The sequence below is a fragment of the Plectropomus leopardus genome, chromosome 13 (assembly GCF_008729295.1).
Source record: "Plectropomus leopardus isolate mb chromosome 13, YSFRI_Pleo_2.0, whole genome shotgun sequence".
Lineage (NCBI taxonomy): Eukaryota > Metazoa > Chordata > Actinopteri > Perciformes > Serranidae > Plectropomus > Plectropomus leopardus.
This window is the reverse complement of record NC_056475.1, coordinates 16,193,722-16,215,175: the sequence shown is the minus strand read 5'-3', so window position 1 is coordinate 16,215,175 and position 21,454 is coordinate 16,193,722. Positions and strand designations below refer to the sequence as shown.

General features: G+C 38.9%; 1 protein-coding gene across 2 annotated transcripts in view; it reads left to right on the top strand.

The window, feature by feature from the left end:
- nsg2 (neuronal vesicle trafficking associated 2) overlaps positions 1–17,662 on the top strand; it is a 45,453-nt gene extending 27,791 nt beyond the window's left edge. The window contains exons 4-5 of one of the 2 annotated variants that reach the window (XM_042499395.1): positions 14,162–14,281; positions 17,392–17,662. In XM_042499395.1, the coding sequence (XP_042355329.1) occupies positions 14,162–14,281; positions 17,392–17,589 (318 nt within the window). In that variant the 3' untranslated portion in view covers positions 17,590–17,662. The remainder of the gene's footprint in view (positions 1–14,161; positions 14,282–17,391) is intronic. The other variant, XM_042499396.1, reaches the window with a different exon arrangement.
- The last annotated feature ends 3,792 nt before the right edge of the window (positions 17,663–21,454 follow it).

Sequence of the window (21,454 nt, the reverse complement as noted above, 5' to 3'; positions counted from 1 at the left end):
AAACAAGACTATCCGAGTAAACGAACTCTGGTCCATCTATGCGGACAAAACAGCTCAGGTGCGAATATGACCTAAGAGAGACAAATAGGCTGGGGTAGTATATATTTTTACAAACCTTCCTTACATTTCACTGCCATAAACAGTTGATTTCTGTATTTAAAAAAAGTGTGAAAGCTGAGCTAGTAGTGAAAGAAGTCATTGCAGCATGTATGTCATTATAGCACAGTGGTTCCTAACTGGCTGGTGGTTGTCCAAAAGTGGGTTGCGAGTTCATTTGAATAGACTGCAAGTGGCTTGTGAATATGTTTGTAAAAAAGTAGAATGATGCTGTTTGTGTATACTTGCAATAAGTTTTGTGTTCTAAGCCTATGTTTTTATACTTTGTGAAATAAAATTGAGTATGTGGAAGTACATAAAGTTTGGACCTTGACTAATGACCAAGGAGAAATCTGGACCCTGTGACTGGACCAGCTGGGAATCACTGCTGATTGAAGTCAGGTTTGTACTTGGAAGATGTCATCTCAAGACTAAAGTTATATGTGGCAGTACTTCCACACCAGGACAGAGGTATTTTTCCTTTTAGTCCTGTAACGTTCTCCCCACTACTCATAGTCACCAAGTTTCTCAGCTCTCTGGTGAGCTCTGGTGGCGCATGCTGTTCACTACATTACCTCAATACAGCATCTCCATAGCAGTTTATTGGAAAAAGGACCATCTGTATATTGGCCAGTATTGAAAATCATAGCTTTAAGATTTCTGAATACCCTGGTTTACCTTAATATCGCCCAAGCCTGACCACAAGTATAGCATATAATTAGCATTATAATTACAATATTGCTCCTGCTAATACTTTGACAATTACAGAGCAACTTAGAAATAAGATGTTTGCAGGTGCTTCAAGGGTGCAAATCCTTATAAATATATCAACAAAAATCAAAGAATAAAATTATATTTCTAAAAATAAAAACTAGTTAACTTGAAAAAGTGTATAGGGTAAGAAAACTTTGTTGTTATATTTGACCAAACTTATGATCTTAAAAAAGGACATTGAGTCATCCAACTTTCAGTCTTACATTACATTTCACATTAAGAGTGATGAAGTAGTAACCCGACACATTTACTCACACGTACGCACACAGGCACACACAGACACACATGCACACATGCACACATGCACACACACACACACACACACACACACACACACACACAGCTGTCTACGTGGTGAACATATGCAGGAACATAAAAAATACCCAGGAGACTGAGAGCTGGGGATACATTAGAGTAATGAACCATGTCTTGTGATGTAAACAACATTTTAGAGGTGTGCTAAGTGTGCTAAGTGTCCTGTTTGTGTGTGTGTGTGTGTGCGTGATGAGAGGAAGGTTTCATCGTTAATAATATCTCCTCTCTTGAAACATCTTCATCCAGCAGAGTAGGAGCTGATTAGCAAATCTAATCCAGATGTTTAGTGTCTCCTCAGAGACGTATTACTGATTCATAATTAGTGTCTGTTTCAGTGCGTGTGCGCTTGTGTGTTCACATTGTTAAGGATGCATTTGGATTCACTGTCACTGATTAGTATCAAAGAGTATAGAAGAAAAGACCACACAGTGTACTCATTTTTTGACAACTGCTGCTGAATGGAAATGCAGCAGTGCTGCCTAAATTCTGGACTGAAAACACGACAGCACAACAGCGGTTAGGACAATAGCAAGAAGTATCATCTCAGAGGGTATTTTTTTCGGACAAAATCCTCTCAAAAAGGGGTCTGGGGTCTGTTGTGCATTTTTTGGGGGTCCTTAAATTAAAAAAGTTTGAGATTGCTTGGTTTCTTAAAATAAAAAAAAATCTATCTGTTTTTTTTGGAACAATCATGATTTGACAGTTTTTGTTGTTTAATAAAAGGAATTTTGAAACAACAGAAACTGTCTTTCATAAATGTCATAAGTATATAAGTAAGTACTATAATGATGTGCATATTTATAGTATTGTTTTGTTGTTCAACACAGGGCAGTTTATTAAAGAAATCAGAAAGAATATTATTGTACTTTTAAACAGCACTTTTAAGGCAGCAGTTCTCACTGGTGTTATTGTGGTCTTTGATAGTATGGCAGTCGCTTGCAAGTAAAACTGGCTGAGGCGTAGCTCTGTTATCTGTGCTGATGTGGCAATGGAAAGAGGATTTAACTTTCACATCTTATTCATGCAAGTTCTTTGTTACTACAGTCTGTTTCCTCAGTGCACATGTTTTATGCTGTGTGGATACAGTAGCTTTCAGATCGTACTTTAAAAGCAACTGAGCATCATAATGTCCCTTGCAAATGAAATGTGATGTTGATTGGTTTTGCCCTTGTTGACACATTTTCTGTCTACATCTCTTTCACCCATTTCTGTCATTTAAAGCAACCCTTGCTTTGATTTGGAGTCTATACTATCCCCCAACAGCACTTTCTCCACGAACCAATATGACACTGTGCTCCAACAAGACCTTTGAAGTTTTGTCTCCATGGAGACCTTGCTTAATTGGGATACATTAGCATAATTAGCATCTATCTCCTGCTGAACATGCACTGTCTCACTCGGCACTGAACCCGTGGATTCTGTGTGAATGTGAGAGAAAGACTTTTGATGTTATTTAATGACACGTCTTACTACAAAACAGGGCACATAAAAGTCACAATATCCTTATACGAACAGAAATCACCTTTAGTAAACCCTCTTATTGTTCATTTAACCTCATGTTGCCCCCATTGTTTATAAAAAGCCTTGGTTCTGAGAAAAGGACTAAAACACTATACATGATATGAAGGCTGATTATAAACCAAACTTTCATAAGAAAAGTGTTTTTGAGATTGAAAAGTCTACGCCTGTCTCTGAAAAATAGGCCAAGTCACTATGGACAGTCAGTACGTTATCTTTGAGTGTGCAGGATTTAAATCCCCTGTCTCCCAGCTAAGCATCAGTGCAGATGGATCCTTCATGATTACATCAAAAATGTTTGATTTTTCAAGTCAAATTGATTAATATGGGTATAACACTGTGGTTTGGACAATATAAAATATTTGTTTAACTGAAATAACCCTAATCTGCATGCATTAGTTGTTACACATGTGGTGCTTGTACTTTCCAGTAAGATTTTAGTTTGTTTGTGGCTGATATACCCCCCTTATAGCTAGAAGACACAGTTTGTAGGATGCAGAGCCCTGACTTTGCTCCTGCAAGTCAGCGCAACGGCCAGCGCCATCAGGTTTAAAAGAAAATTCAGCAACTCTTAGGAGGAGGCTGCAGAGGACATCCAAGACTGTACAGAATTCACCCCTATGTGTGCAGTCACAGAGAGGGAGATTATGTTTGCTCCTATCACACCGAATAAAAGTTTTTACATTTCGCACTTTTTCTGTGGCAAACAAGAATTCTTAAATTCAGTGACCTAAAATTAGTGAACGTACGCACCCTGCTGTAGCTTAACTTAACTGAATGAGTTGTTTTCTTCATTGCATCCAAGGCGACCTTTATACTGTATGAAATGGTAAATCTACCATAAAAATCCCCTCACATGCAAAGAAAAACAGCGCTGCAAGTATGCACTAAGCCCATGTTTTTGGAAAATACTGAACTATGTGTCTTGCTGACGTCACTACACGAAACCTCACAAAACCTCCTGCAAAGCTCAAAGGGAGACGTACTCTTGTGTGCAGACCCGGGCTGACCTGAGATCAGAGGAAAACCTTGGTTCATGTCAGATTGGCATTTTAACAGTTTGTGTTTCCATCTGAGACACGATGCATCTGTAGTGGAGTGTTTGTACTTTGTTGCCACACAGCTGTATCTGTGCTCGTCTAAACCGGATAGCCGGTCCTCGAGAGCCCCAATCCCCATACACGGTCTCCTTGACATCCTTCTGCCCCGTCTCAGATACTCCGCTCTGAGGCAGTCGGCTCCCCAAAGATCTCTGCTTAGAGAGTTGCCTTTTGTTCCACTGACTAAAAACAAAGAGAACTTTGCACTGAGATGCTTTAGGAGCAAAGAGATTAGTAGTCACCCCTGCAAAAGATGTCCTGGAAGAAAATCAATGAGAAAAGGGAGTCTTTCTCACATACAGCTCCAGAAATATCAATTTGGAGAAAAAGGTGTTATTCTCTTAAACTGTGGCTTCATGCTGGTATCTGAACATTGGTACAGAGGGAAATATTGTACTTTTTACCTCACTACAGTTATCTAACAGCTGAAGCTACTGCTCACTTGTCATATTAAGATTTTAAATAAACAAAACATACATTAAGCTTTTAAAATGCAATACATTGTTAAAGATTAAACAGTTGCTTTCCAACCGTTTCAGCTTGTGCCTCTTTAAAACAAAGCAATCTTCCATTTTGGGCCCCTTGTCACCTTTCAAATGGCATAAGGTACATTGCTATCCACTTGTTTTTTTATGCAAATTCTCTGCATTGTAAAATCTGACAAGGGGATTTTACTATCTACTATCTTAAATCTAGGAAACCAATTGTGTTGAAAATGCTAGTAAATATAACTATTAGTGATTTTTGTTTATTTTTGTTTATCTAATTATTACGTTTACTTAAAATTTAATTACATTTATTTAATTTTGTCAAGTTGTTGCAACTTAAAAATGACAGGCATAATTAAATCAATCTTTCAAAGTTTGTGCGCTATATATCTGGATTCTGCTGGTTGCATACCAGTCGGTCATATTTGTCTATTCATGTTAACGAAACAGAACTCGCAGATCTCCTATCTTCATTAGTGGCGAAATCCTCTTTGTCGTGATCAAGTTAAATCAGACTAAATTGGTTTACAGAAGTTGCTAACACCTAGAAAGAACAAGGTAATTACACTTGTCTCAAAGTTGCTACAACTTTACAAAATTAAGTCACTGCAGCTAAATTTTGAGTAAACTGAAGAATTAGATATACAATAAGCATACACTGAGATTAATAGGTAAATGTACTTATCTCTTTCAAGGAAATTGGTTTCCAAGATTTTTTAAGTAAGATCAACTTGTCAGATTTTACAGAGTAAGTGGAAATGCAAAAAAAAAAAAAAAAAAAGAAAAAAGAAAAAAGAAAAAAAATCCCCAAACATTGCAAATACATTTTTACACTTGCTGGAAGAGTTGGTGTATCGATAAAGGGTAAGTGTGACCAAGTTCATTGAAAACATTCAGCTAATAACTAAGGACGTACAGTAATGACTTATCATCATTATGCATCGCAAGCTCTCTTAGTTGTCTCTGGATGGCTTTTAACAGCCTTACGTTTGTCTTCCAAAGAGCACACAGCTGTAATATCAGTTGTTCAAAACTCTGTTTTCATTTTCCAGTGTGCTCTCTGTTTTAATGCATCCATTGGTTTCCTTCGTTTGAGATTTGACTTTTAATTACGCCATCTCATTGTGCCCTCTCTTTGCAGTGGAACATGACTGGAGAGTTAGTGCCAGATGCTACTTAACTCACAATATTCACATGTTGAGGATGGAAAAGCACATAAATTCACATTTTCTTTTGCCAACGTTCTGATATATTTGTACAAAATGTATGCTACATTAGGATGAACATCCAATGAGTGAGTGTTTAGTAGTACCATCAAAAGTTGATTTCTCCTCTGGACTTAATGATGGTTTTACTTTAATCAAAAGGCTCAAAGAGGTCAAAATATCCAGTATTTCCCTACAAAATCAATTGTTAGATAAATGTCCAAATTCAGTCTCAAGGGCCACCTTTCGGCAGAACAAGTACTTTTGCCTTTATACTTTTTGTCTGTTATACTTCTGTACTTTTACTTCAGGGGGATTTTGAATGCAGGGTTACAGTATTTTCATACTGCTGTATTGGTACTTTTACTTAAACTAAATACCTCATCCACCACTGAAAATCCTCATTTAAAAATATCTTCTGGAGCCCAAATTGACACCGCTGTCTTGTCCCAGATTGCACCAGTTACCTACAGTCCTTTTACACATCAAGTCCCATGTACAGTGACGTAGTAGCTGTTGGCTCTGTGTGTTGCTCAAGGACACACAGGGATCAAACCTGTGACTTTCAGTTATCAGTTGCAGTTTCCAACCATTTGCATGCCGTCAGCCGCTTCATTAATTTCATCATTACAAAACTGCCTTAAGAGGATAAGAGAATATTTCATTTACATTTTTATGTAGCTAGCTGATCCCTGACTTAAACGCTCATACATGTGATGAATGGGTAAGAGCTTAGTATCTTCATTAGACACTTCTGCAGGCCACATTCCCATCGATGCTGTTAAATCTTCAGGCTAGACTGGTTGGTCCCGGGGGAATGGATTACCTACCATCAAGGTCAATTTTGAACCAAGAATTTAGTCTATAACAGTTAGCTATTAAGTAATTTACCAATTTTCTCCTCTTAAAGTCAAGTTGAAATAAAAAAAAAAGACTTTTGAACCCTTTTTGGGACAAAATACAAATAAAATACAACCCCCCAGTTTCTTCATATTCTTGTATCAAAATCCTATCACCTCGTCTTCGTGTATAACAAAATACAATATATACTTAGATGCGCAAGTGCCAACCATTTTCAATAATATTAAGACACCCAACCATCAATCAATCTGCAGCTTCTACCCACACAAGACTAAGATTATGTTACAATTTTAGCTAACTTGTAACAGCATGCAACTTTGTTGTGTCCTTGTTTCCCAAAATACCATGTTTAGAGGGCTACAATTTGTTAACTTTGAGAAAAGTGGTATCTGTGACAGACTATGTGCAAAACATTTTACAGTGGAATACTTCAGCAACTAACATTTCATGGACCATATGATGGACTTTGTGTCTCACTCCCTGACGGACACTAATACTTTGTTGTCATTGCACTGTGACATGCTCATTTTTGAGTGAGAGAATCGTGTTGCTCCTAATGTTATATTCCACCTGCCTATCTTGTTAGATTCCAAAATATGTCACAAAAGCGAAGCTAGATCAAGCCCCTAGGAACAGAGCTGGACTTTTAAGTCAATTTTACATAGTAGTCAAAAGTGTAACAACAACCTGCAGGGCCAAAAACATCTTTCTAAGAACTGCTGAAAAAATCACTGGTGCCTCGCTGCCGCGACTGCAGGACATTCACACTGAGCGCTGCGTGTGCAGAGCAAACAGCATCATAAGAGACTCCACTCATCCCACTCATGACATGTTCACACTAATGCAGTCGGGGAAAAGATACGGAGGTATTAGATGTAGGACTACTCGCCTGTTAAATAGTTTCTTCCCCACAGCAATCAGACTGCTTAATCAAAGAATATGAAGTAGACATAAGAGACTGTTCTTTTAGATTATTATTGATTTTTAAATCATTGAAATAAAACGTTTTATTTTATTCTATTTTATCATCATATTCGCTTATTTATTAGTGCTGCTATTTATCAGCTTATTTTACAGTTTTTATGGTCTTGCACTGAATTACTAGGTGGTGGATGTGTGAAACACAATTCGTTTTTATGTGAAGCATAAAAATGACAAATAAAAGGAATCTTGAATCTTTTACCTGTAGACTTACATTGGGAAAGAGAAAATCAGAGGATGCTTTTTTCTGTCACAACCTCAGCAAAATGACTCATTTCACTTTAAGGATTTGAACCATTCAGTTGGAAACATTTGGAAAGTCTAGAAGAGACAAACGATTAAATAATTTTAACCCCATCCAAGTTAATGGAGTGCCTTACCGGAAATTAGCTGCTCGGCCAGCAAAAGTCACGAGTGCATCTGCTTTATGGGCAACACAATGCCAAAGATTCGGGTTGTTTCATATAGTGGAAATAGAGTTTTTAACTTCATACACCACTGAACAACTCTCATAGGAACAAATGGGGGCTGCTGACAATGCTGCATACAGGTCTCTTTATACATCCATTACCTAGATACTCTCGAAATGCCGTTTCATCTGGACTTAAATAAGTTTGCCTTTACTGATGATATGATTGCATTGCTATTACTTCTCGTGTTTCTTGCCTCCTCTGACTTCTTTTTAATGATGTTATTGCTTTATGAGATCACATCAATTACCTTGTCATTCACAACATTAGTATAAGGGATAGTATCAATGGTAAAACAAAGGAAAAAAAGAGCCACAATATATTCACACAAAATTATATTTAGCAGGGCACTCCCTGCTTGCCCATCCTCTAACAATTGTTGAATTTGGTAGATATTTTACTGGTTTTTGCTGCCGTCTGTCCAGTGACCTTTAAGCTTTTCTTCACTAATTCATCGTTTCAGAGGAAGCTTTCTCTCCACACTAGCTCACCCTGTCAGTAGGTTTATTAATTTCATTAATCAACAAACTTCCCTGAGGGCATCTGAGGTTATTACAGTCAAGATAAAATGTATTTAATATTAGAACTTTTCTCATTTTATATTAATAGCTTTTTTTAATGCATGTAGCTTGACATGTCGGCGCAAGGATTCACTGTAGAGCAGCAGAGAAGAAGAATATAAAGACCTGGAGGATTTTGCTGCTTTTTGTGCTGCTTTAGAGAAGGTGTCAGGGAGTAATAGGAAAATGAATGAAAGATTGTTGTTTATGCCTCCATCAGTGATGTATCGATTGATGAATCAACCGATATCCCATTGTGTTTGCTGCCCGCCTGCCTGCGTCTCTGTCTGTGTGTCCGTCTCTGCCACCTGCTACTAAGAGAGGGGACAAGCTCCTCCATCTGCCCCTGGATCTCCATCACTCGCTCCCTGTCTGCCTTTCGCTCGCCGCTTTATTGTCTCTGTCATCGCCTCCTTTATTTCTCACTTTGCTCCCTCTGTCACTCTGTTATCTGTTTTTATCAGCGCCATTTTTCTCTCGCACCCCTCTCCTGTCACCTTCCCTTTCTCGCACTCAGACACACACACTTACATATTCTCCTCTTTTCCTCGAGTGAATGTGAGGAGGTGTCTGCCCCCCCCCATATGGCCTGTCAGCTTCTAGAGAGATTGTGGGTGGTGTGTTGCATTCTAATATTGCAAGGTGTTAAAAAAAGGAGAGAAATCATATGTTGAATGGTGGTGAAATAGGCCGTGAAGAAGCACGTCCATTACGGAAACTGCCTTTGAACTTACGATGCACCGTGCAGCCATAAAAAATTAAAGGGAAGTGTATTTTGTGTGAAATATCAATTATAAATCAGTTATTTTCTACAACCAGGAGACAGCGTTGGGGAAAATAAGCAGGTGGTGTGTGTTATGTGAGATGGGTAAACATAAACAATAGGTAGACCGCAGATATCTAATCAGCAGTCAGAGAGGAACAATCCTATTGGATCTTTTATAATCTGCTTTGATTTGTTTGTCTTCTTCCATAATAACACACAAGCATCTACAGCTGCAAACTCTTATGCAAGAACAAAGGACAGGCAGAATACGTGCATGACGATGTGTACAATGGTACAATAAAGATTGATTGAAAGAGAAATAGCCAGAAATGATTTTGATTATCAATTAAAATAAGTATTTCACTGATGTTAAGATGTTTTTTCATAAAACTGGGTTATTTATGCAGTAGAAAGATGCTTTTTTAAAAATCTGTGCTACATGACTATGGAAAACAGCAAAAAAAAAAAATTTAAAGGTTTATTTTATGTTGTCAGTCTGTAACTTGTTTATATTGTCCTTGACTATATCTTTGTAGACTTTGTTTTTCAACTCGTTTCCACAGAGGACAGTGACGCTGTGTGTAATCATTATTGTCAAATACAACATAGGGATAAAAAAGGCAAAGGAGGAATAGGACACTGGTAAAACGCATGTTTGCTCAGTGCAGCTTTAAGCACAATCTGAATGTTTTTTATCCCTGTGAATAGAAACATGGGGTTTGTCTTGGCCCTGGGTGGATTTGGTGAACCAACTAAAGCCCAGCGGGAACGCTTACCTGCCGTGCAGTCAATCCAGTCTTTACTGATGGAGCCAATTCTTGTTAAGGACATGTTGCTCTAAGTCCAAATTATAGCAGCATGCTGTGCTCCTACCTGCATCCAAGAAAAACAAACGTCTGTCTGTTATCTGTTTCGCACAGCAAACAGGATGATGGTTGTGTTGGTGGTGATAGCGGCGTAATGGCACATGGTGGAGCGTTAATGACAAAACAGCCTTGTAGACTGTGTTCAACAGAAGAAAGGATGATGCGGGAAGCAGTCATGCTGGGAAATATCATAAGTATTTCTGACCCTGATAACCTTGTACTGACCAAAAAAGCATTATTCTATTATGTTGGGTTCTACTGCATTTTTTCTATTTGCTTGTGCTTAACGTGACTGCACCCTTGGCACAGATTCAGTGGTTATCAGACATATAAGAGTATAATCTTATCACAGAGGAACATTGCATCAGTCCAGTAGATACTGACAGATAAAGGTATGAATCCACTTCATGCACGGAGGGAGTCGTCATCCGCGAGCTGTAGCGTTACCCTGGCGACCTCCTAAGGTTTACTGCAGAGTTCAGCCAGATTATGAATAATGGAGAAAGGTCAGGATAGATTTTTAATGGATTTATACGGCACATGGCTGCGGCTGCATCAACAGGGATTCTGGAGCCATCATTTCTATCACAAAGGGCGGGGTATGTTCCTGCCTGAACTGTTGCTCTGACTGCTGCGGCTGCGTTGAATCTACAGTGAAAGTGTCACTGAACATTAACATAGACTACACTCACCATGTCAGGATTAATGCCACTAATCTGTTTCATGCATGTGCCATGTTATGCCCTAATTTCAAGCATCATTAAAGAGTGGTCAGATCATATATTTTGCAGGAAGTGTTTTAATTCAATAAATAAACGTCTGACTGTTTCAGATTCAAATAATTCAAATGCTGTTTTAAATTCACACCATTTTAGTAATGCAAAAGAGCAAATCTCCTCGGTCATTAGGGACTTAAGTCTCCGTTTCATGTTTCAAAGTGTCTACACAAAGTTGGGTCTCCACATGCACAAAACACTGATCGCTCGCTGCATGATATGAGGAGCTTTACAATAATCCCTCTCCTAAATAAGCCGTTTTATGTGCATCACGATTAAAAAAGAGGGTCAGGGTGCGACTTAATCAGTCATTTTACGTCTGTTGCCACCCCGAAAGGCGGATCGCCATGCCTTTAAACACATCCTTTTTAAATATCGCTGTGTGTGTGTGATGCGGGAGTTGTAATTTATGGAGAGTGTCAGCATCAACCAAGGCTGAGAGTCGTGTCCCCCAGTTGACACCGAGTAAACAGTCACTTAGCTTGCGTGTCCCTGTCCACCCCCATAACACTGATGGAGACTAATGATCACACCCATGTGTAATTGCTCTGACATCTCGTGGTGACGGATCATATAGAGAGCAGTAAATCGGGAATGGCTTTAATGCCAGTCTTGAAATGGAAACAGGAAATTAGAAACATTCATCTGTTATGGAAGGTTCTATTTTTCAGCTTGTGATAAATCCCACTTTTTAATGGCAACTTTTTATTTTGGAGTGCGTGGGGAAACAGACACACGCAGATGTTTGACAAGCATGTGCCACGCACACACCTTCATTGGCATTTGTGACTTGGCAGACAATAGCATTTTTAAACACAGCTATCCTTTGCTCTTGATTTGCATAATTCTAATTAAACGCTCGCTCAGAAGCACCCAATCAGGGTGTCTAGTAGAAAGTAGGAGGAAATAAATCCTTTTATATGTTAATCTGCTTTACTACAACATTGTCTAGCCTGCCAGGAAAATGAATATTTCACACCTCAAACTACACAGAGGCATTCTTATTTGCATCAGTACTCCGAAATAAATGTGTTGTTTCCATCAGTTTAGATTAGCTCTGCTTTTTTTGTCTACTATTAAGCATTTTTCACAACACAGATGTATTTTGACTCTGTCCAAACAAACGCTGATAACATTTCATAGTTTCTTGTTGTAAAGACTTACCAGAACATTTTAATGTGTTCCAGTTTTGATAATATACTTTCTTTAGACATGCAACTGAAAGGCTTAATTTGCACACATTAGTGCTGCTTACAGCTTTAAAAATGCAATTAATAAATCGGTTTGCCACCTACCTTTATTCAGAGTATGAAAGGGAGGAGCTATTTTTTTCTTTCTTCTGCCCCTAACAGAGAACAGCTGGAAGCTAATTGATTTCTCTTTGTGACTTGAGCACACTGACAATCAGCACAGGTTTGGACAGGAAGGCTGCTAATTGGTTCATGAGGCTTATTCAAAAACAAGACAGCCACAATGTGAACTATATTGTGTTTTCACAATCAGCAACACCAACGTTAGGGTGGATTGTCCCTGCCGCTGGGCTGAATCAACATCTTTATGTATGATGATATAGAAAATGTATGCAAAAAACAGATAAAATAATAAATGATAAAAGCCCCTTACATGCTAACAACAATTTGTGGTGGTTTTTATCAACAGTTTGCTTAAAATAAATTGATAACACAATTTGCAACAGGTTCTTGGTCAGCGGTCCTATGCTCTAATCTATGATGCTCCACGTACTCATCTAGTTTTTTATGTGTCAATGTCTGCTCTTTAGACGCATAATGTCTTTTCAGAACAAACTTGCATGCCTACAGGAAATGTAGGTTTCATCACCACTACTTGGTTAGATTTAGAAAAAAATATGATTTGGATTGAAATTAGTAAATTTGTTACGTAATTAAACTTAAAAGTGTTTATGTGTAATAACGAATAAAAAGTGGAACATTGATGAAGAGATCCTGATAGTGAAAAAGTGATTTTGCAAGAATTGTGACACTCAAAAACATATATCTACTGATTTACAGGGGTCTCCTTTCCAATGTAAGTCTATGAGAAAAAAAGCATTTTTGGGACCATGGCATCACATAATAAATCTGTAACTTGCAGTCACATGGTTTAGCCAACAGTTCAGATTGGTTCAAGTGGAGGGGGCCTGGACATGAAAAGCAGTCTCCTGAGTTAAAGTCATGTGTTTGTTTGACCAATCCATCAGCCCTTTCTTGCATCCTACCCAGACTTTCTCTTCGTTTTTTAAAATCGGTTTAAAAAAGACCATTTAATCTACCCTCTACCCATATACTGCATCATTGCTGTGTTTTTTTACATTTGCATTTGTTGAAAGCCCAGTGCGCTTTATACAGACACTAAAAGGAACCTAGTGCACGAGAATCAGATGCCAGCAGCCACTGGCCAAGCTGCTGTATTGAACACCCTGAGAATGAGAATGGACTCTGATATAATAACAAAGTCCTTGAGCAAGATGGACAACTGTATGCACAATTTAATTTCTTTGGACAAAAGCCAAATTAATGTAATGTCATGATATCCAGATCCACTGAAACTCGATACACAAATTAATTATAGTCCTAATTCAATAGGTCTTTATGGATCCACAGTTAGCCATAATGAAGTCCTTTATATTAAGCTCACATCACATCACAAAACTTAACCGTCTGCATAACAGGAGGTGATATCTTTGAGGATTACAAGGAGATTTTATGTAAGCCGAGACAAGTCTGCAATAGCTTTAGTGCGCTTTGATCTTTCACTTTTGCAGAACATTTGTAATTTAATTAGGAGGGAACTTGGGGAAAGTTTTTATGCATATTAATTAAACCATTATTTATTTAAGAAACCTAATTAGAAGTTCATATTTGCAACAGACCTTTTTTTACTGAAGGCATTTTTTTTAACGTGTCAGTTTAAGAAAATCACAGGTCTATAGTGTGGTCAAAGCAATAGCTAAATTCAATTCAGCTGCTTAAGTTTAATGGTCCTGGTATAGTGGCTCACTGTCATGGCTTATTGGGTAACTTGAATAAAACAAGAACAATTCCTACCAACTGTGCTTTTCCTGCTATGACAAATCTGTTGTGCAAAAAAAGGACTATTAAGCTAAAAGGCACAGGTCTTGGTACAGTGTCACCACCTGAGTCATCCATCACATAACCCAACAGGAACACCTTGCCTTGAGGAGCCATTCACCTCAGTCAGCAGCGTCTTACTGTACCATTTATTCTGACTACACACACACACGCACACAAGTGCACACACTCCATCTTTCTCACTGTCTAACCCTAACCCTGCCTCACATATATTAAGCACACATCCTCCGTTGTTGCTCTGGCACACACACTGACCAGTGTTTGCCCTTCCCCAGGTGACGATTCTGATCATCCTGGCCCTGGCCTTCCTCGCCTGCATTGTGTTCCTGGTGGTTTATAAAGCCTTCACCTACGACCACGCCTGCCCAGATGGATTCATATACAAGGTAAGACCCGTAAGTGGCCTTTATTTCATTTTGCAGCGTTACAACACACTGATGCACAGCCCAGAGACTGACAGGTGATTAACAGGGAAGCTGGAACGTGCATCTGGTAGAAAGTTAGCCTCCACAGAATGAGTTAAGTGGAGCTCCAACTTGACATTGTTGATCAATTTTGCATCATATCTCTGACTTTTCTATAAAATATCGCAAAATGTGCATCAGTTTTCAACAGCACAAGGTTTTATTGTCTGATCATATGACAGACAGTCTAAAGCCAAAGATATTTAATTTGCATTGATATAAAATGGTGAAAAGCAAATCTGAGGCACTTGAACTAGCTTTTGCTTGAGAAATTACTTGAAGGATCTCTTTGTTGTTCTTACTGCCTTATATCCAATGGACCTGTGAACTGAATTGTAAACTCTGTTTACGCCTTTTTGACAATGGCGGTAGTCCCACCCGTAGCACTGATTGGCTAATCGAGTCCCCTCATTGGTCGGATTTTATTTTAACCAAAAAAACCCATCTGTTTCATGTTGCGATACCACATGAATCAGTAAACTCGAACTCAGTGGAGAGGGGGGTTCAAAGGTCTGGACTCAGACATTTTTTTTTACCATCAATTAAAGCTAAATTTCAAAATTTTGGGAGGTAAACTTATTTTTTCTCTGGTGGAGAGTTAAATGAGAAGACAGACTATTGAACATGAAGTGACAGCTGGTTAGCTTAGCTTCACTGGAAACACTGGAAACAGAGATAAAATCCACTGGAGAGCAGCACGTAAACTCAATTATAAGTATGTTATATTGTGTTTGATTGATCTATAAAACAAACTGTGTAGTAAAAACAACAATTTGCCATGTTACAAACGGTTTTATGTCAGAGACTATTTCTTGAGCTGCAACCAGTAACTTCTGGGGTCTCCACTCTTTGGCCCGTCACTGCTAGCAAAGAACTAGTCCGGCTCGCCGATAAAACACAACTCATTCTTCTTACACTGCAAATTTCTTACTAATAAACAAACTCTATATAACGTGTTTATTAGTGAGCCTTAGAGGTGCTGGTAGACAAATTATGTTACCTTTGGCAAGAGTCCGTGAAACATATTTCCCCAAAATGTCAAACTGTTCCTTTAAGTAACTGACAAATCAACTTTCCTCTCAGCACTAGAGTTATATATCCTCTCTGCTTAAGTGTCCTTGTGCAAAGTGCTGAATCCTCACTGACCTTCACTGTCTCCATCTTTTCTTTCCCTCCTATCTAAATAAAGAATTAAAGGCAAGAGTACCGCCCTGTCTCCTAAGGGAGAAAAAAAATATTCCTGCCCTACTTTTGCTCAAATCTGAGGTCATGTTGCGGGAAGAGGCTAACGAGGCTCATCAGACGAGCAATCATCAATAAATGATATTGGGGATTTTGTTATCACCAGTATAATCAAATGTTATTTTAGGCTTTTGTTCCTTAGCATAGAGGCCAACGAGACTCCACCGGGACCGCTCTTAAATATCATCAGCCATGTCGACCATTAGGTGAAAATTACACTTAGTGCTTGTTTCACAATAATAATCATATTATGATCACTAATGATTCATATGGCTGAGGTTGTAATAGAAAATGGCTCATACAGACACTCATATCTAACAATCTACTGTCCAGATGCATACAGTGTTGAATCTTTAAAGTTTTGCAGTAGGTGATGCAGACAGCCTCTCCTGTCCTCTCCTCCCTGGTACTTACAGATTTCCACTGCACTGCACCTACAACATAAGTTTCTCTGTACTTTGTGAGAGGTCACCTTGGAAGTCTGTGTCTCTGAACAAATCTGGTCTTTAAGGTGGAATAAATCTAGGTTCAGGCCCACAGCCTCTGCAGGGGCTCTGACTGCAGTCCGCAGAGGTATTATTAGCAGTGTCACATGCATGTTCACTGGGTGCAAACACAATACGGCACAAACACTACACAATGGCATACAAGGTTGCACATTCTTATGCTCTACAGGCTCAAAACACTAATATATACATACACTTCGTGACAGGATTATTACCTGTGAGTCTCCTTCCCTCCTATCTTCCTACATAGAGCTGTACCATTAGACTCAGCACCTTAAATATCTTCTTCCATCTCTTTCCTATTCCCTCTAAATAAACAGGAACATATACAAATAATAGACTTGGGAGTGTTTTTCCCCATCACCATTATTTTTGCTGATATAAAAATAAATCCTTGTGTTTTCTTTTTCGGCTGCAGAAGAATTTGAATAATACTGAGGAATGTCAAGTATACCAACCCGGTCTCGCTCCCAGCTCCTGACGTTGGCCCATTAGTGTCAGACACTGACGTACAGAGGCACCCTTTAGCGGTAGTATGAAACGCCCTGGGCCTGTCATAGCTCAGTGCAACTACCATGATACAAAGAGCAAGAAACTCCTCAAAGGAGGGAGGGATCAAACAAACTCCCGACTTTCACCCAGGAACCCAGAGTTTGTGTCCTGTGTGACACCAAAAGTTAATTGAGTTAATTTAATAACAAAGAAGTGCGCTAGTATAAAGAATACTATGCTAGTGACATATATCACTAGATGTAATGTGATGTTTTAGAATATTTTTTTAAACATGAGCTTTTGTTGCCTACATCTAAGAATGTAAACCTAAAAATGTCCGCTTTGTTAACCTACATTCAAAGTTTATTTTAAAAAAGCCTGGATGCATTCAATGAGTGTAATTGACATGCTGTCACTAAATGTCGAATACTAAAACTGGGGGGGGGGGTTATTACTTGTCTTATTTTGACATCATTAATTGGTAAGTTGGGAGTGACAATGTGTTGTGGATACCACAAAATACACATAGAGTTTGACTTTTCTTAGACTGACTGGTTTAAACCTGAGAGGACCTCAACAGCAAGCAACTGCATTATCTGATTCTATCCATGTAGAAACAAGTCACATATGTGATTATCTTGGTCCACACATATTTTGTTTAAAACTAAAAAATGATTCAGTGAATTATATTTTGAGTCACTATTGTCCTACTTTGATAGTTAAGATGATACATGTAGCAACGTTAACAATGAATAAATCTCTAAAGGTTCTCAACCTTGTTGTTCTTTCTCTTCCTCACAGCACAAGCGATGTATCCCAGCCTCTCTGGAGGCCTATTACGCTGCCCAGGATGCCAACTCAAGGGGCCGTTTCTACACAGTGATCAGCCACTACAGCATGGCCAAGCAGACCACCTCACACTCGGTCTCCCCCTGGTTGCCTGGAGGGGCAGCGGGGCAGCAGCACGACGCTAAACCACCTAGTGGTGAGAGCCACTGAGTTAGCGGAGCATTTCAGATGTGTTGTAAACACATACAGACACATGCAGACATGAAAAACAGACACAGACATAGACACAGACACACACAAACATGTAGGTGAATATTTAAAGATATAGAAGAAAGAGACACACCTATCCACGACAGCTACATATATAACGCCGATATAAAGAGAAAACATGCATGCAGACTTACAAACACTCAAGCACATGCTAAGTCATCCTCTGATTTACCTTGACTGCCCATTTATGCGCTCACTCTCTCATCGAGGGGCATTTCCCTTTGAACCTTTGCTCTCTTTGGGTTATCATTGTCTGCTGATACACACACACACACAAACAAACACACAGTCTGCTCTCTCATTATCATGTTTTTAGTCCCTTCTTCTGATTTATTATTTATTGACTGTCTTGATATATTTATTTTTTACTGTAATGTATGGATGATTTGTATGTGATTATCTTTGTACAAAGGCACGAGTCAATTCTGAATTTCACGCTTCCTCTTTGTGAGATTCTCTGAAGTTCTTTAAGTGTGTATACTGTAGTTAATGTATATTCATCTATGGCCCCTTTTCTTTCTTGCTTTTCTTGTCTAAACTGCACAACTTCAGGCGTGTCTGTTAAACAAGACTCAAACACATAATATGCCAACCCGGAAAATGTCCATATGGTCTTGTATTGCTGTAACACATTTTAAAACACAACATTTCAGCTGTCCGAGGAAGGTTTGACGCCAATGTCTACATCGGCAACACGTCCTGAGTTGACTGAATGACTTTTTCCCATCATGGCTGTTTGATAGCTCATATACAGTGACATTTCAATGTGCTGTGCTTTACATTTTAAATCCTGAAATCCCCCAGTGACCCAAGCTGCGCTCAGGCTAGTTTTTTTTGTGTGTATGCATTGTAGTAGCTTTTACTAGGAGGTTTTTCTTTTTGATTTTTTCAGACCTACAATTCTTTCATGCGAGTTACTTGCATATTGCTTCAGCTGCCAGTCTTTTAGCTCCATTAAACACAACAGATGGGAAAGGAAATACCGTGCATATCACCGTCTCTTGCCAAAAACTGTTATTTCCCGCTGTGTTTTGTTCCGTTTATCGATGGGCTTCGACTGCAAATGAGTTCTGTTCCTGTACCATTATTTTTCATTTTGTAACGTTGGATCTGTTGTCAGGAGCGCTTTTATGAGATATTGTGACGTTGTTAGTTGATATGTAGCGATACCTGGTGTAATTTATCAGTGTGCATCCTTGTCCCTCTTCTCTTGGTTTGACTTCAAAATAAAACAAGCTGTGACCTGTGCTGAGTGTGTCTGTCAGTCCCACTTACCGCTGTGCCTCTTTAGCGCTCACACGACGCCTAATGCAGCCCAGAGGCAGTGCAGTGTGTATGACAGTGACAACTTTTCATACTGCATGCTATATTATTCAGATGTTCATACTTCTAATCAGATTCATGCTACATAAGCTGCGTATTCTGCCGTCCGTGTATGGAACTTCTCAGAGCTGCAGGGAGCAGCTGTGATTGACAGAGGGAGAAAAAAAAAACGGACCAGAGGAGTACCTGTATCTGTAATGGCTACTGGGTATATTATTCATCTATAGAGTCCTCTGTGAATGGCAGATAAGGCCTCTTTTTTTTTGATGAGCACCAGCAACAACAGTGACTTCAGTGAGTGACAAGAATAGCTGGCTTTTCTAATTAGAGGCTTGTATTCTAATGAATCTGTCAGCTGTCTGTGCTTTTCTCCACTGAGGAGTGAGACGCCTGCTGAATGCAACAGCTTTCACAGAAACAGAAGATTTCAAAGCAAGGAGAAGAAGACAAAAATAAATGGTGTGTCTCTTTGGACAAATATAAACACATGGACAATAAATCTAATATTCTAAATGTCTGGGAAATTGGCTTGTAATAGCAACAAGAGCTTTCAAAATCTCCCAAGAATGATGCACCACAAGTCCATCAGTAAGATTTTTAAGGTTTAAACTTTGTAATTGATTCAGTTTGAACAGTGTGACTGAAAAACCACAAAATAAAAATGAACAAGTAGAGTGCAGATCTCTGCCAGGTGGCTGCCCAAGTTTTTTCTGCTAACAGGCACCTTATAAGATATACTATATGTCATGTAGCAAAATTATGAGAATGAATGTATCACATCCACAAATCTTTGATCCTTGTCATCCATAACTGGACTTTTACTGGTATAAACTTTGTGTGTAGGCTACAGCACAACAAAGTAGTTAAGATAAACAATAAACACAATTGAAACTAGACCGTAGAAACTATTACAAACCACTACAGCTCCTACTTAGCCTACCTAGGACAGAGGGACAAATATCAAGGAAAAATGACCAAATCAAGTAAATCTGCAAGTCTATAAATAGGGCAGGCAAAATGCTTCCCCTCTGAAATGTTCCTGCTGTGGTATAACATGATGTGGCAGATGCAAATTTGTGTATCCTTTGATGGCCAAGGGTAAGACCTGCCTAACTCCTCCAATGATTGGCGACCAGTAGTGGCCAATCATTGGAGGAGTTAGGCAGTTGGATTGGTTATGTTTAGGCAAGAGGACTGGGATTGGTTATGTAGGAATGTCAGGGTAAGCCAATCAGAGGCAGAGTAAGGCAGAGTAAGGTGGGCCATTCCTTTGCTATCTTAGGATTTGCATATTTGTGTGGCAGACAGAAAAAAAAAATAAAAAAACAAACAAAAAAGGTCACAACCATGGCGTTTGGATTGCGGCACAGCTGCACCCGATGGCATTGTTCCTCCCTGTTTCCTTCCAATAAAGATGGCAGTGAAGATAACAAAAAATTGGAATTACTTCAAGTCAAGACTCGTATCATGCCTAGCTTTAGTGGATTGCAACATATCAGGTTTGGAATTTATCTAAAGATGTTCAGGTTCAAAATAAGACCAGACTCTACTTTAGAAGTCAGTTTTTCAGACAAAAAGAAGGCCAAAATGTGGCCTGACAGTGAGGCTTGCTGATTTTAGCTGAGCCAATTTACATTCTCTGCTGATGGCTGCATTTCTCCATAATAAGCCAATAATAACTAAAACCTCACCGTGGAGTTGTTCACTTACAACACATACTTAAATGTTGAAGACTGCTCATAAAAGGAAGTTTACTGATGTATGTCATTTTCTACACAAATGCGAAAACACAGCATAACTAAGTTTGCATGAATTGGACAGATGGTTGCATATGCTTACTCAATAATAACACAATGCTGACATGTTGTGAACTGAAGGAGCAGGTGAATAGAAGCAGCTGGTGACTTCATTCGTGCAAGAGGTCGGCAGCAGAAAGGTCAAGGTATGCTTTTGAAATCAGCGATGACTAAACTGACAAAAAATGACAGTAGTTAAAAGCATATGGAAGGACAAAGAATAAAGACCTCATTTGAAATGGTAAAACCGTGTATGATTTTTGAAGCAGGACTGCTTAATGTAAGATCCATTTCTTGTCTTCACACTGTGGAAGCAAACAATCCTCACCAGGCTTATTAGACCATTCATTTCAAAGACCTTATGGCCCTGATTACTTACTAGGGACAATTGGCAATCAGATATGGGATGAACTGTGGCTTAATCCTCTCTCTGGCTCTCTAATTATAACGGCAAATAGCTTCCCGCGGTATAATTCATGCTAAATTCCTGCCAGTACAGGATATTAGATATTGATGTGAAGACGGACTGATTGCTGCAGACAGGTCATTGGTGTTTTCTCAAAGTACAGAGGGAAGTTGGAGGAAGCAGAAGAAGAAGGAGAAGAAAGTCTCTGTGTTGATTGGCACAGAGGGAAATTAGTCCTGACATGTGGAAATGAACAGCTATGTATGTCCACCCTGTTGTC